Genomic DNA, 12,954 nt, shown 5'->3' on the forward strand with positions numbered 1-12,954 from the left:
AAAGTGACAATATAGAAAACGTACACCCACTTACTGATAAGTGTACAGCTCTGTCTAGAGAGCAGCCAATCCTGTTCTGCTAAAGCGTGAAATACCTTGATTGGTTAGGAGACCAAGAATGGTTCCTTACCAGTACATGGCCAATTTTGATTTATGTCCCCATTCACTGCCAGATTGGCTTGAGGCTAATTCCAGACATATTACGTCTTAAATATATAGTGTGTATCTCTAAGGAAACCCTGGTAGCATAGTGGTTAAGAGCTGTGGCTGCTAACCAAAAGGTCGGCAGTTCAAATCCACCAGGCGTTCTTTGGAAACTCTATGGGGCAGTTCTACTCTGTCCTGTAGGTTCTCTATGAGTTAGTATCAACTCGACGGCAGCGGGTTTGGTTTGTTGGTTTATGCATCTCTAAAAGAGAAGAACTATTTATTTATTTTACGTTTCTATTTTTTTGACATTTTTTATTGTTGTAAAGATATATAACTATATATAGAAAATCCTAAAACTTCTAGAACTAATAGAGGAATTTAGAAAGTTGCAGGATACATAGTCAACACACAAAAATTAGTTGGACTTGTATACACCAGCAATGAGAAATATGCAAAGGAGTTTAAGAAAACAACTTCATTTACAATAGCACCTAAGAGTATAAAATATCTAGAAATAAATTTTCCCAGGGATGTGAAAGATTTCTACAATGAAAATTATAAAGCATTGCTGAAAGACACTACCAAACCAAAACCAAACCCTTTGCTGACAAGTCAATTCCAACTCATAGCAACCCTATAGGACTGAGTAGAACTGCCCCATAGGGTTCCTAAAGAACAGCTGGTGGATTTGAACTGCCAATCTTTTTGTTAACAGCTAAGCTCTTAACCACTGCGCCACCAAGGCTTCAAAAGAGACTAAAGAAGACCTAATTTCATGTAAACGCATTCTTTGTTCATGGATTGAACACTTAATGCAGTCAAGATGTCAATACTATTCAAAGTGATCTACAGACACAATGCAATCCCGATCAAAATTCCAACAGCATTCTATACAGAAATGGAAAAACTAATCATCAATTTTGTGTGGAAAGACAAGAGACCCCAAATAGCCAAAGCAACTTTGAAGGAGGACAAAGTAGGAGGCCTCACACTTCCTGACTTCAAAACATATTACATAGGTACAGTTATCAAAACAGCCTGGTTTAATGATAGACACATAGACCAATGGAGTAGAATTGAAAATCCAGAAATAAATCCAAGCATCTATGGTCAGTTGATTTTTGACAAGGGTACCAGATTCATTCAGTGAGGAATAATCTCTTCAACAAATGGTGATCCATACATCACACTATATACAAAAACTAATTCAAAATGGATCAAGGATGTAAATGTTAAATCTAAAACCATAAAGTTTTTGAAACAAAATATAGGAGCAAAGCTTTGGGACCTAATGTTTTTCAATGATAGATTATCAAACACAACAAGGAATACACGAGCAACAGAAAACAAAATAGATAACTAGGACCTCATAATAGTTATATATGTTCATCAAAAAACTTTATCAAAAGCAACTACAGACTGGGAAAAAAATCTTTGGAAATGATACAACCGATAGGGGACTAATCTCTAAAATATATGGAAAACTTCTACAACTTAACAACAAAACGACAAATAACCCAGTCAAAAACTGGGTAAAGGATGTGAACAGACACTTCACCAAAGAGGATATTCAGATGTCCAGCAGACACATGAAAAGATATTCAACGTCAGAAGCCATCAGAGAAATACAAATCAAAACCACAATAAGATACCATTTTGCTCCTACTAGAATGGTCAAGATAAAAAAGAAAAATAACAAGTGTTGGAGGGGATGTGGAGAAATTGGAACCCTCATTCACTGCTGGTGGGAACGCAAAATGGTGTAGCCGTTGTGGAAAGCAGTCTGGTGATTCCTCAGAAACCTAGAGGTAGAGCTGCCGTAAACCAGAAAACCAAACTCTTTGCCACTGAGTTGATTCCAACTCATAGTGACCCTATAGGCAGAGTAGAACTGCCCCATAGGGTTTCCAAAGAGCGGCTGGTGGATTCGAACTGCCAACCTTTTGGTTAGCAGCCAAACGCTTAACCACTGTGTCACCAGGGCTCCAGAGCTGCCATATGACCCAGCAATTCCACTCTTTGATATATACCCTAGGGATCTAATAGACGTGACATGAATAGACATTATGTATACCTGTGTTCATTGCAGCACTATTCATAATGGCAAAAAGATAGAAACAGCCTAAGTACCTGTAATCAGATGAATGGATAAGTAAAATGTGGTACATACATACATCCATAAAATGGAATACTACTCAGCAATTTAAAAAAAACAAAACAAAACTGAATTCCCAAAACCTCTTAGAACACGGATGAACCTGGAAGACATTATGTTGAGAAAAATAAATAAAAAACAAACAAACACTGTGTTCTCGTTTTTATGAAATGACATGAACAAGTAAATATACAGGAACTAATGTTCATTAGTGGCCATCAGGGAGGGGAGAAAGGAATTCACTCTCTAGATAGTAGACACTTGTTAGTTTTGATGATGGGAAAGGTAATGCGGAGTGAAGGTGAAGTGTGCACAGCTTGACAAGGATAAATGATGTTACTAAAAAGTACACAAGAAAAAAGGACCTTTTGGTAATTACTATGGCATATGTAATTTTGAAACAACAGTACAATCTATTAATAAATACATGTGCAAGTATATATGTATGTACGTAGGCATATGTGTATATAGGTATGTATATATGTGTGTACATATATATAGGTGTATGCATATATATGTATCTGTGTGACTGTATGCACATATATTCATATAATAAAGCACATAGAAAGCATACTTGCAGATACTACTTAGACATAACCAAACACCTCTCAGGATTGGATTTCTGAGTTTGAAGGATTAGAACTGTAGTCTTATGGTATGTCTCAGTCAATTGGCATAATAGTTCATGATGTTATGTTCTACAGCCTAGTTTGGTAAGTAGTGTCTGTGGTCTTAAAAGCTTGTGAGTGGCCATCTAAGATACAACTATTGGTCTCTGCTCATCTGGAACGAAAGAAAAAGAAGGAAACCAAAGACTCACAGAGCAAACTAGTCTACAGGACAGATAGTCTACATGAACCATGGCCTCATCTACCCTGAGACCAGAAGAACTGGATGGTGCCTGGCCATCACTACTAACCATTCTATTCAGGGCTATGGTAGATGGACCTTGATAGAATGAGAGGAAAATGTGAACAGAACATCAAATTCCTTAAAAAAGAAAAGAAAAAAGCAGACCTACTGGACTAGTTGAGAATGGAGGACTCCTCGAGACTATTGCCCTAAGATGCTCTTTGAACCTTGAACCAAAACTAACCCCTGAGGACACCTTTGTAGCTAAATAACAAACTGGCTTAAAAAATAATGAATATCACCATAGCCTTTCCTTACCTGAGACCAGAAGAACTAGATGATGCCTGGCTACCACTACCAACCATTCTAACCAGGAACACAATAGTAGGTCCTGGATAGAACAGAAGAAAAATGTAGAACAAAACTCAAATTCCTAAAAAAAAAAATGCCAGACCTACTGGACCGATGGAGACTAGAGGAGCCCCTGAGACAATTGCCCTAAGATAACTTTTGAACATGGAATTGAAGCTATTTCTGGAGGTCGCCTTTCAGCCAAATAATAGATTGGCTTACAAAATAAACTGTATCACCTGTGAATAATGTGCTCCCGTAAACAATGAACTATATGAGACCATACGGTCAACATTTACCCAAAAGCAAATGAGAGAAGGCAAGGAGGGGAAGTGAAACTAGATCAATGGAAACAGCAAAAACAGAATGGAAGTAGTGAGAATGCTGATACATTGTAAAAATTGTAACCAATGGCACTGAACAATTTGTATAAAAATTGTTAATTTGCTGTGTAAAGGTTCACTTAAAACACAATTAAATATTATCTAAAAAAACAAAAAAAGTCACCCATTTAAGTACTGTGCTCCTTTAAACAAAATCACCTATGTGAGACCAAATGGTCAACAATTACTTTAATACAAAGATGAGAATATAAGGAGCCAGGGAAACTAGATTAATGGAAACAGAACAACCAGAATGGAAATAATGAGAATATTCACACATTGTGAAGAATGTAACCAGTGCCACTGAACAAACTTCCATAGAAATTGTTGAATGGGAAGCTAAATTGCTATGTAAACATTGACCAAAAACGTAGTATTTTTTATAAAAAGATATATCTACAACGCATGTTTACCAATTCAGTGTTTTTCACATGTACAATTTAGTGATATCAATTACATTATCATATTGTGCAACCATCACCAATAATTGTTCCCAAATTTTCCATCAGAACTTTTTATCTTTGAAAGCATATTCTTTTTGTTAGTTGCCATCAAGTTGATTCTGACTCGTGGTGACCCCATGTGTGTTAGAGTTGAACTGTGCTCCATAGAGTTTTCACGGCTGTGTGACCTTTTGGAAGCAGATCATCAGGCCTGTCTTCCAAGGCGCCTCTGGGTGGGTTCAGACTGCCAACCTTTCAGCTAGTAGTCAAGCACATAACCATTTGCGCTACTCAAGGGACTCCTTTAATAACATTATCACACCCAAAAAAAAAATCAGTAATTTCTCAAATCCCTTATCAATGTAAAATTTCCCCATTTGTCTCAAATGTTTTTTTAATGAAGGTAAAAAATATATTTACCAATTCAGCCATTTTTTTTGTATACAGTTCAGTGACATTAATTACATTCACTATGTTGTGCAACTATCACCACTATGCATTTCCCAATTTTTCCATCACTCTTAACAGAAACTCAGTGCCCCTTGAACAGTAACTTCTTTTTCTCCCCTCCTCTCCCATCCTTGGTAATCACTAATAAACTTTGATCCCTATGTATTTGCATATGCTAGACATTTCATATAAGTGAGATCATATAATATTTGTCCTTTTGTACGGCTCTGACCCGTTTCACTCACCATAATGTTTTCCAGGCTCATCCATGTTGTAGCCATGTATCAGAACTTCATTTCTGTAAATGACTGCATAGTATTCCATTGTATGGCTATGCCACACTGCGTTTACCCATTTATCTGTTGATGGATCAGATGTTTTATTCATTTAGTTTGGTTAAAATAAATGTCAGCCGTTTGCAATGTGTGGGTCTTCTTTGGATTCTGAATATTTGCTTCGTTTTGAATAAAGCCTTGGTCCTATTTTTTTATATTCAACACAAATGTAGTAATTTTTTTGCATTTGTATAAATTTATATTTATTTGATAGTCCTTCCAGTTATGTTAAGATTCTGATTGTTATGCTAGAATATTGACAGTTTCGAAGCAGACCCTTAGCAGATACTAAAAACATCCCTTCTGTGACTTTGACTAGAGGAATTGTTCAAAATATTGAAATATTGAATAGCAGAAGATGGACGCAGTCCTGTGGGCTGTCATCAGGTAGACAGTTGTGCATGTGGCCAGCACCTTGGAGTATGGTCCAGCTGTGCACCTGCTTGTGTACAAACTCACCTCAGGCTTCTCCATCTTAGTCCAAGCTTCTCTTGTTTTGTGTGTTGTTTAAGCTTTTATGTGCTAGATGTTTTGAAGGATTCAAAATGAGAAGACACTGGATCTGACTCTAAAAAGAAACAAGGTGTATGTAAATAATACAAAGCCAAGTTCCATATGCCATAGGAGTGCCACAGATAGAGGGCTTGGAATGGGGGTTTACTGGCTGTGAAAGTTACTTTCAGCTACCTCAGCAAAGCTAAGCCAAACGCTTTGTGAAGTGAAGATGTATTCTGCCACATTTGCTTGACCTCAGGAAAATAAGGTTGGCTTAGCATGACTTTTCAATGATCCCGTGTTGACTCCTGGTATTGATGATTTTCTTTTCAAAGGGCTCCCAGGTCATCTGATGGATAATGTTGCAGAAGTTGGGGGATGAAATGCAAATTCAGCAGTCTTCTAGAATCCCACTGCTCTCTGTTTTGAATATTGTACACTCTATGACATTGATATCATTCCATTTTCTAGGATTTTTAAATCAATTGCAGATAGAGTAAATAAAACTAATCTGATCCACATCTTCCAGGGATTCATGATCTTAGACATTGTTCGATAAGCCTACAGGGGATTAAGCTCAGAGAGAATGATGATCTAGTACTTTAGGGTCCATGTTATCTCTCTCTGGCATCCTTTGGAGGGTCCCTGATGTAGTGTTCATTCATACACAGACCCTGGACTGCTCCTGCAACGGCTAGACGTGCTGGTGTGCGTGTGACCCCTTGTGAGCACTGGGTCACTGTTTGCATTTTTTTTTTTTTGCTATAACCGTAGCCTAGGTTGGAATGTGAAGGGACATCCTTGTAGTAATGGAAGTATTAATGGAAGGTTATATTTTAAAAGAACATTATTTCACTACAATTATGAAATAATGTTTTGAGGTTTTTTGTTAAATGTTTTTACTAGTATATGTGCTTTTGGTTTTTTGTTTTGGTGGACTCACCTGCACATAATCACCACTTAATTCATCCTTTCTGCATTAAAATGAAATATAAATTTCAAACAGCTCAGTATTGTGGTTAAGAGCACAGGCTTTATTCAGACTTGGCTCCATAATTAATCAGCTTTGTGACTTTAGAAAGATTTTTTAACTGAGAAGTCTTGTTTTATACAATTGTAAATTTTGTGTAGCATACTTGCCACATGGGGAGATCAGACGAAGTGATGTGCTGTCGTGCAGCCTGTTCCACTCAGTGGCTAGAATGTCCAATATGTGCTACTCTCTATGTTAAAAAAGACAAGTAAGATGCAGCCGCTGCTTTTAAAGAGTTCATGTCTATATCAAAAGAAAAATGACAATAAAAAATTATGCTAGCAGTATTAACAGTTTCGTTTGTGCTCCTTCCAAAAGGTTGTGGTTATTTTTAAACAAATGGTCCATGATCTTTGTTGCTAGCTTAAACCTGTACAATACAAGGTTATTGTTCTTAAGTACCCTTGAGTTGTTTTCGGGTCATGATGACCCCAGGTGACAAGAGTACAACTGCCCCATCAGGTTTTATTGGCTGTATTCCTTATGGAAGCAGATTGCCAGGTCTTTCTCCCACAGAGCTGCTGGGTGGGTTTGAACTGCTAAGCTTTTGGTTAGCAGCCGAGCCCTTAACTGATTATACCACCAGATGTTAAAGGGTCAAGTCAACAGCAGTTGGGTTTGGGTTGAACAGAACAATGTTTAAAAATAAAGGTACTTTGTAGGTGAGTTGGGACGTGGGAATTTATAGAAATAAACATGGTTCCTTATATCGCTGCTATTAGCTGCCATGGAGTCCAGCCCCCAACGCATAGCATCCCCATTCACAATGGAACAAAATGCTGCCCAGTCCTGCACCATCCCCACGACTGGTTGCAGATCAGACCCTTGTGCTACATACGGTTTTCATGGGCTGATTTTTAGAAGTAGATCACCGGCTCTTTCTTCTTAGTCTGGGAGTGCCACTGAAACCCCTTCAACATCATAGCAACACTCAGGCCTCCACTGACAGATGAATGGTGGCTGCACATAAGTGCACTGGCTGGGAACTGAACTTAAGTCTACCACATGGAAGGCAAGAATTCTACCACTGAACCACCACTGCCCCCCGCCTCCAGTTTCTTATAGGGTCAATATACATTTCACGAGTAGGTGTTTCCCCAAGGTTTTTACATTGAAACTTACTGATAGGTCTTTATTTAGGCCAGGCACTGTGCGTAAAATGGCCTTTGGGGAAAGATACCTGATTTCATTTGCACAAGTAGATGCATTTCTTCTGCCTCTGGAATATGTACCGGACCTATTCACTTTTTATTGACCGTAGACTCCCAAGTAGTATTCAGACTGACTTAGAAATTCATTTAAATCAGATTTAGACAGACTTTATGATGTGTAGGGAAACGTTTTAAGCAAAAATTCTTGGCTGGTTCTTTGTTATTGCTTGCCTTTTGGAGAAACCAGCTTCTATGTTTTCTCCCTTTCCCTTCCTCTTGCCCCTCCTTCACATCTCCAAGACCTCCTTCCTGCCAAGGCTCTCCTCAGTCGTGGTCTTGTCTGTGAAGCTTTCTCTGATATTTGTTCTCTTGTGGGCTTCTCCCCGTCTCTAGCCTAGTATCTTCCTTTCTGTCCATTCATGTTGTCCTTCACTGCTCTGGTGTTTTCCTTATCTTTATATTGTCTGATCATGCTTGCCGGATTGTAAACTCCTTGAGGGTTGACTCACAGGTTACTGCTGACCCGTTGGCTGTATCTATTAGAATTACAGAAAGGTAAATCAGAGTTTAATGTAACTTTTTCTAAACTCTTGCTTTTCCTCCATTTTCTCTTCAGAAAAAAACAACAAAAAAAACTTATTTAACCAAATCTTCTTTTCGGTTTAGCTCCAAAACCTGGGAATTAATCCAGCCAACATTGGATTCAACACACTGACAATGGAATCTGACGAATTTATATGTGTTTGAGAGAAAATTGGTGAGCAGGTTCAAGTAGTGATTATTGACATGAGTGACCCAACTGCCCTGATCAGACGTCCTATCTCTGCAGAAAGTGCCATCATGAATCCAGCATCTAAGGTGAGAGCTCTGAAAGGTAAGCCTGATGGGAATGTTAGGAAAGAATTTTATCTCACATTGGCTGCTTTGTTACCTTAAATATCGGAAAAGTGTCAGTAACTCACAGCAAAGTGTCATCAGTAGTATTAACTTAATTCCAGAAGCTTTAGCCCAAGCTGTGATTTGTGTGTTCAAGTGAGAGGCCTCTGAGCACCAGAGCTTCTCTGTAACATCACCCGTCGTCCCAAATGTACAAGAAGAGAACACCCAGGGCTTCTTCCCCATGGGTTCTACGTCTGGAAATGCCAGTGACTGCACTGTGCCATGTTCACCAGTAGTGCTGTGTGGTGCCCTTGACTAAGGGACCTGTTTTACAGGGTGTTCCCAGTCATCCCAGAATAGAAGCCACAGAAACTTATCTGTCTTACAAAACACATCAATGACAATATGGCTGGAAATAGAATTTTACTTCCCTGAACCTCCTGGAAGCCTGGGTGCTTGAAACCTTTTAGTTACCTTGAGAATACAGAATCTTTTTATACTGCCTTGGTTTGGGAAATGAAAAATTATGTATATAGCAGACTTACTTGAAAAGTAAAAACTGTTTTTGGACCTTTGAAGTTAAGACCTTTCTATTTAAAAGAAATTGCTGAATCCCTTCTTTTTTTTCCCCCCTCAAAAAGATCTTTGTTCCGTTAACTACTCTACCCCTTTTCCTTGCAGTCTTGTCAAAGTATTTTTTTGGAACGTGCCATGTAACAAAACTATTTTACTCTTAATTGGAGGAATTATTAAAATTTATCGATTCTTTCCTATTTCTTTAAATTTGTCGCTTATCCTTGGGCTGTTTTTGATGGAGTACTCACCTTGCAGTACTTGCTTTTCCACAATTTATATTGTTGCAGTACTTTTGAGAGACCTTATCTAACCTGTTTTTGCTGTTCCTCAGCGGGTCTCCAAAATGATCTGCATTTTAGTCTTCCTGGTTCTCTGGTACAGTTCTCTTTAACAATGTGCATGTGGATCTCTGGTGGGGGATGTTTTGGGGATGAGAGGGGTGTAGAGAAAACAGTATTTAGATGCTGTCAATCCCCTCCAGCCAAAGAGCACCTGTGACACACCTGAAGTTGAACAAGTCGGGTTTGCTTGTTGTAACAAAGGAGACCGTGCACCATGGGGACTGTGTGATGTCTCAGTAAGAGGGTGTTATAAGGAACCTTTTATAGGATTTGGGATTTGGGTGGAGGATTGAGGGGACGTCCTAAGGAAGTAGAGGTTTGCTCTAGATTGGGTACTGTCAGAAAGTGGGGGTAATTTTATGATTAGGTATCTCAATAAATCTTACCTGTGAGGGAGTGCAGACTAGAGCAAGGGTAAAGGTGTGATTGGTAAAGAAGCAGCAGTCCCTCATTTTAGCCAAGAGAGAGGGGGATGTTTTGTATTTTGTGGGTCGCACAGTAATCTTGTTTTGTCTGTACTTAAGACAAAATTCTGAAGTGGCCTTACTTTGTCTCACTTTTTCATGGTCTCAGAGGGACCTTGTCTGAGGTGGGTTATTCTCTGAGACGGTCTGTGTCTACTAGGAGAATAGCAAGGCCTGGCTGTGAGTGCCCAGCCAGCTTCTGGATGGCCGGGGCTGCTCTTTCTTTCTTTCTTAGTGTTAATATGAATTGCTTCAACTATAACAGTGTTGAGTACGGTTTTCTTTTTTGCATAGGGAAATGTGAAATTATGAAACCAAAGTGGTATAATTTTAAGACTTTATCCTATTTTTATTGTAATTGTATGGCTATAAGGATGATCTTGTACAGATTGTTTGCAAGTAGAGGATCTACAGTGTGTTTTAAAGGTCCTAGACCAAAATGAATAAAATCATATTAGAAAAAAAGGGGGAGGAGTATTTGTACACTGATTGAAATAGATGACTTAAGTACAAATGAGCTATTAAGAGCAAGTGTACTGTTTCCTACACTGGGACTGGTTACACAGGGGCCAGTGTGAAAGCACGGGAGTTAAGTCAAGGAGCCTATTCTGTGCCTCACAGATTCTCTGCATTATGGCTGGTAAAGTCTTGTCATTCAGAAGGAGCTCTTCATGGAATGGGCCTCTTTTTTTTTTCTAAGTTTTATTTATTTTGTTGTTGTTGTTGAGAATGTATACGACAAAACATAGACCAATTCTGCAGTTTCTACATGTACAATTTAGTGTCACTGATTACGTTTCTTTGAGTTATACAACCATTCTCACCCTCCTTTTCTGAGTTGTTCCTCCCTCATTAACATAAAGTCACTGCCCTCAAACAGGGGTGAAGCATAGGTCCTGTTTCATTTTTCTGCATGTGGAAATCCAATTTTCCCAACAACATTTATTGAAGAAATTCTTCTTTCCCTGTTGAACGGACTTAGCACCCTTGTCAGAAATCAGTTGATCATAGATGTGAGGGTTTATTTCTGGATTCTCAGTTCTGTGCCATTGGTCTGTGTATCTGTTGTTATATATACCAGTACCAGGCTGTTTTGATTACTGTTGTTGTTGTTGTTGTTGTTAAGTGCTGTCGAGTCAGTTCAGACTCATAGCGACCCTGTGTACAACAGAATGAATCACTGCCCAGTCCTGCACCATCTTAACAGTCATTGTTATGCTTGAGCCTGTTGTTGCAGCCACTGTGTCGGGCCATCTCCTTGAGGGTCTTCCTCTTTTTCACTGACTCTCTGCTTTACCAAGCATGATGTCCTTCTCCAGGGACTGATCCCTCCTGATAACATGTCCAAAGTATGTGAGACATGGTCTCGCCATCCTTGCTTCTAAGGAGCATTCTGGTTGTACTTCTTCCAAGACAGATTTGTTCCTTCTTTTGGCAGTCCATGGTATATTCAGTATTCTTCGCCAACACCACAATTCAAAGGCGTCAGTTCTTCTTGGGTCTTCCTTATTCATTGTCCAGCTTTTGTATGCATATGAGGCGGTTGAAAACACTGTACTTGGGTCAGGTGCACCTTTGTCCTCAAGGTGACATCTTTGCTTTTCAACACTTTAAAGAGGTCTTCTGCAGCAGATTTGCCTAATGCAGTTTCACTAGCTAATTCTTTTCAGAAGTAGACTTCCAGGTCATTTTCCTAGTCTGTCTTAGTCTGGAAGATCAGCTGAAACCAATCCACCATGGGCGACCCTGCTGGTATTTGAATACCGGTGGCATAGCTTCCAGTATCACAGCAACATGCAAGCCCCCACAGTACGACAAACTGACAGATGGGAGCTGTAGCTGTAGAGTATGTTTGAAAATCAGGAAGTGTGAGTCCTCCTACTTTGTTCTTCTCTTTCAGCATGTTTTTAGCTGTTCGGAGCCTCATACCATTCCATATAGAGTTGAAGATTGGCTTTTCTGTTTCTGTAAAGAAAGCTATTGGAGTTTTGATTGGGATTGCATTGAATCTAGAGACACTTTGGGTAGTGTTGACTTCTTAACAATATTAAGTCTTCCAATCCATGAACATGGAACATCTTTCCATTTATTTAAATCTTCTTTAATCTCTTTTATAGATTTTCTTGTATAAGTCCTTTATGTCCCTGGTTAGATTTATTCTTAGGTATTTTATTCTCTTAGGGGCTGTGGACCTCCTTTTTTAAAAAGCTCTACCTTTGTAGTCTCTGCTTGTGTCTGGCCGTGAGCTTCCAAGGTCCTCAGCCCATACCATTGCCAGTCCTGGAGGAGCCTGGAGAAAATTCAGTCACCTCAGTCTCTCTTCAAACTTTCCCAGCTCCTGAGTTTGTGGTGAACATTTACAAAGAAGGCATACATTTTTACCCTTGTCCTAAAGAGTATGAAGTGGTGGTAGAACTCCTCATCTGTTGCTCATCATTTTAAACAGAACATTAATGCCCCAGCTCAGGGATGGCAAACTGCCTGTTTTGATATGACCCTGAGCTACATTTTTAAAGAGTTGTGATGAATAGATGACAGAGATCTTTTGTTTGCAGCTTGCATGACTGTCCCAAATATAATAGTCCCTCTTTTGTTGTTAAACATTGCCCTTTGAATATTCATGTGTATTTCTTTTTACACATTTTACTCATTTTCCTTAATATTTAGAAGTAGATTTAGTGTTGGCTAATTTTCTGTCAACCCAACAGCTAGCTCTTAGCTCAGATGAGGAAGTGATGGGGTGGCATCCCCTTTTGGTGGCACACGCTTCACCTTGATCGCTTAAATATGACCTTATGTTAGTTCCCAGAGGAGGTTTATGTATTTGTTTATTTTTATTATTATTATTTTTGGCAAGGCTAAATATTTTATTATTATTATTTTTTATTGTTGTAAT

The 12,954-nt window shown here is 38.9% G+C and overlaps 1 protein-coding gene across 1 annotated transcript in view; it reads left to right on the top strand.

The window, feature by feature from the left end:
- CLTCL1 (clathrin heavy chain like 1) overlaps positions 1 to 12,954 on the top strand; it is a 239,482-nt gene that overhangs the window by 81,570 nt on the left and 144,958 nt on the right. The window contains 1 exon segment of the mRNA XM_012559608.1: positions 8,465 to 8,672. Coding sequence (XP_012415062.1) covers positions 8,465 to 8,672 — 208 coding nt within the window.

This window comes from Trichechus manatus, unplaced genomic scaffold, assembly GCF_000243295.1.
Source record: "Trichechus manatus latirostris isolate Lorelei unplaced genomic scaffold, TriManLat1.0 scaffold00282, whole genome shotgun sequence".
In the NCBI taxonomy this organism is placed as follows: domain Eukaryota; kingdom Metazoa; phylum Chordata; class Mammalia; order Sirenia; family Trichechidae; genus Trichechus; species Trichechus manatus.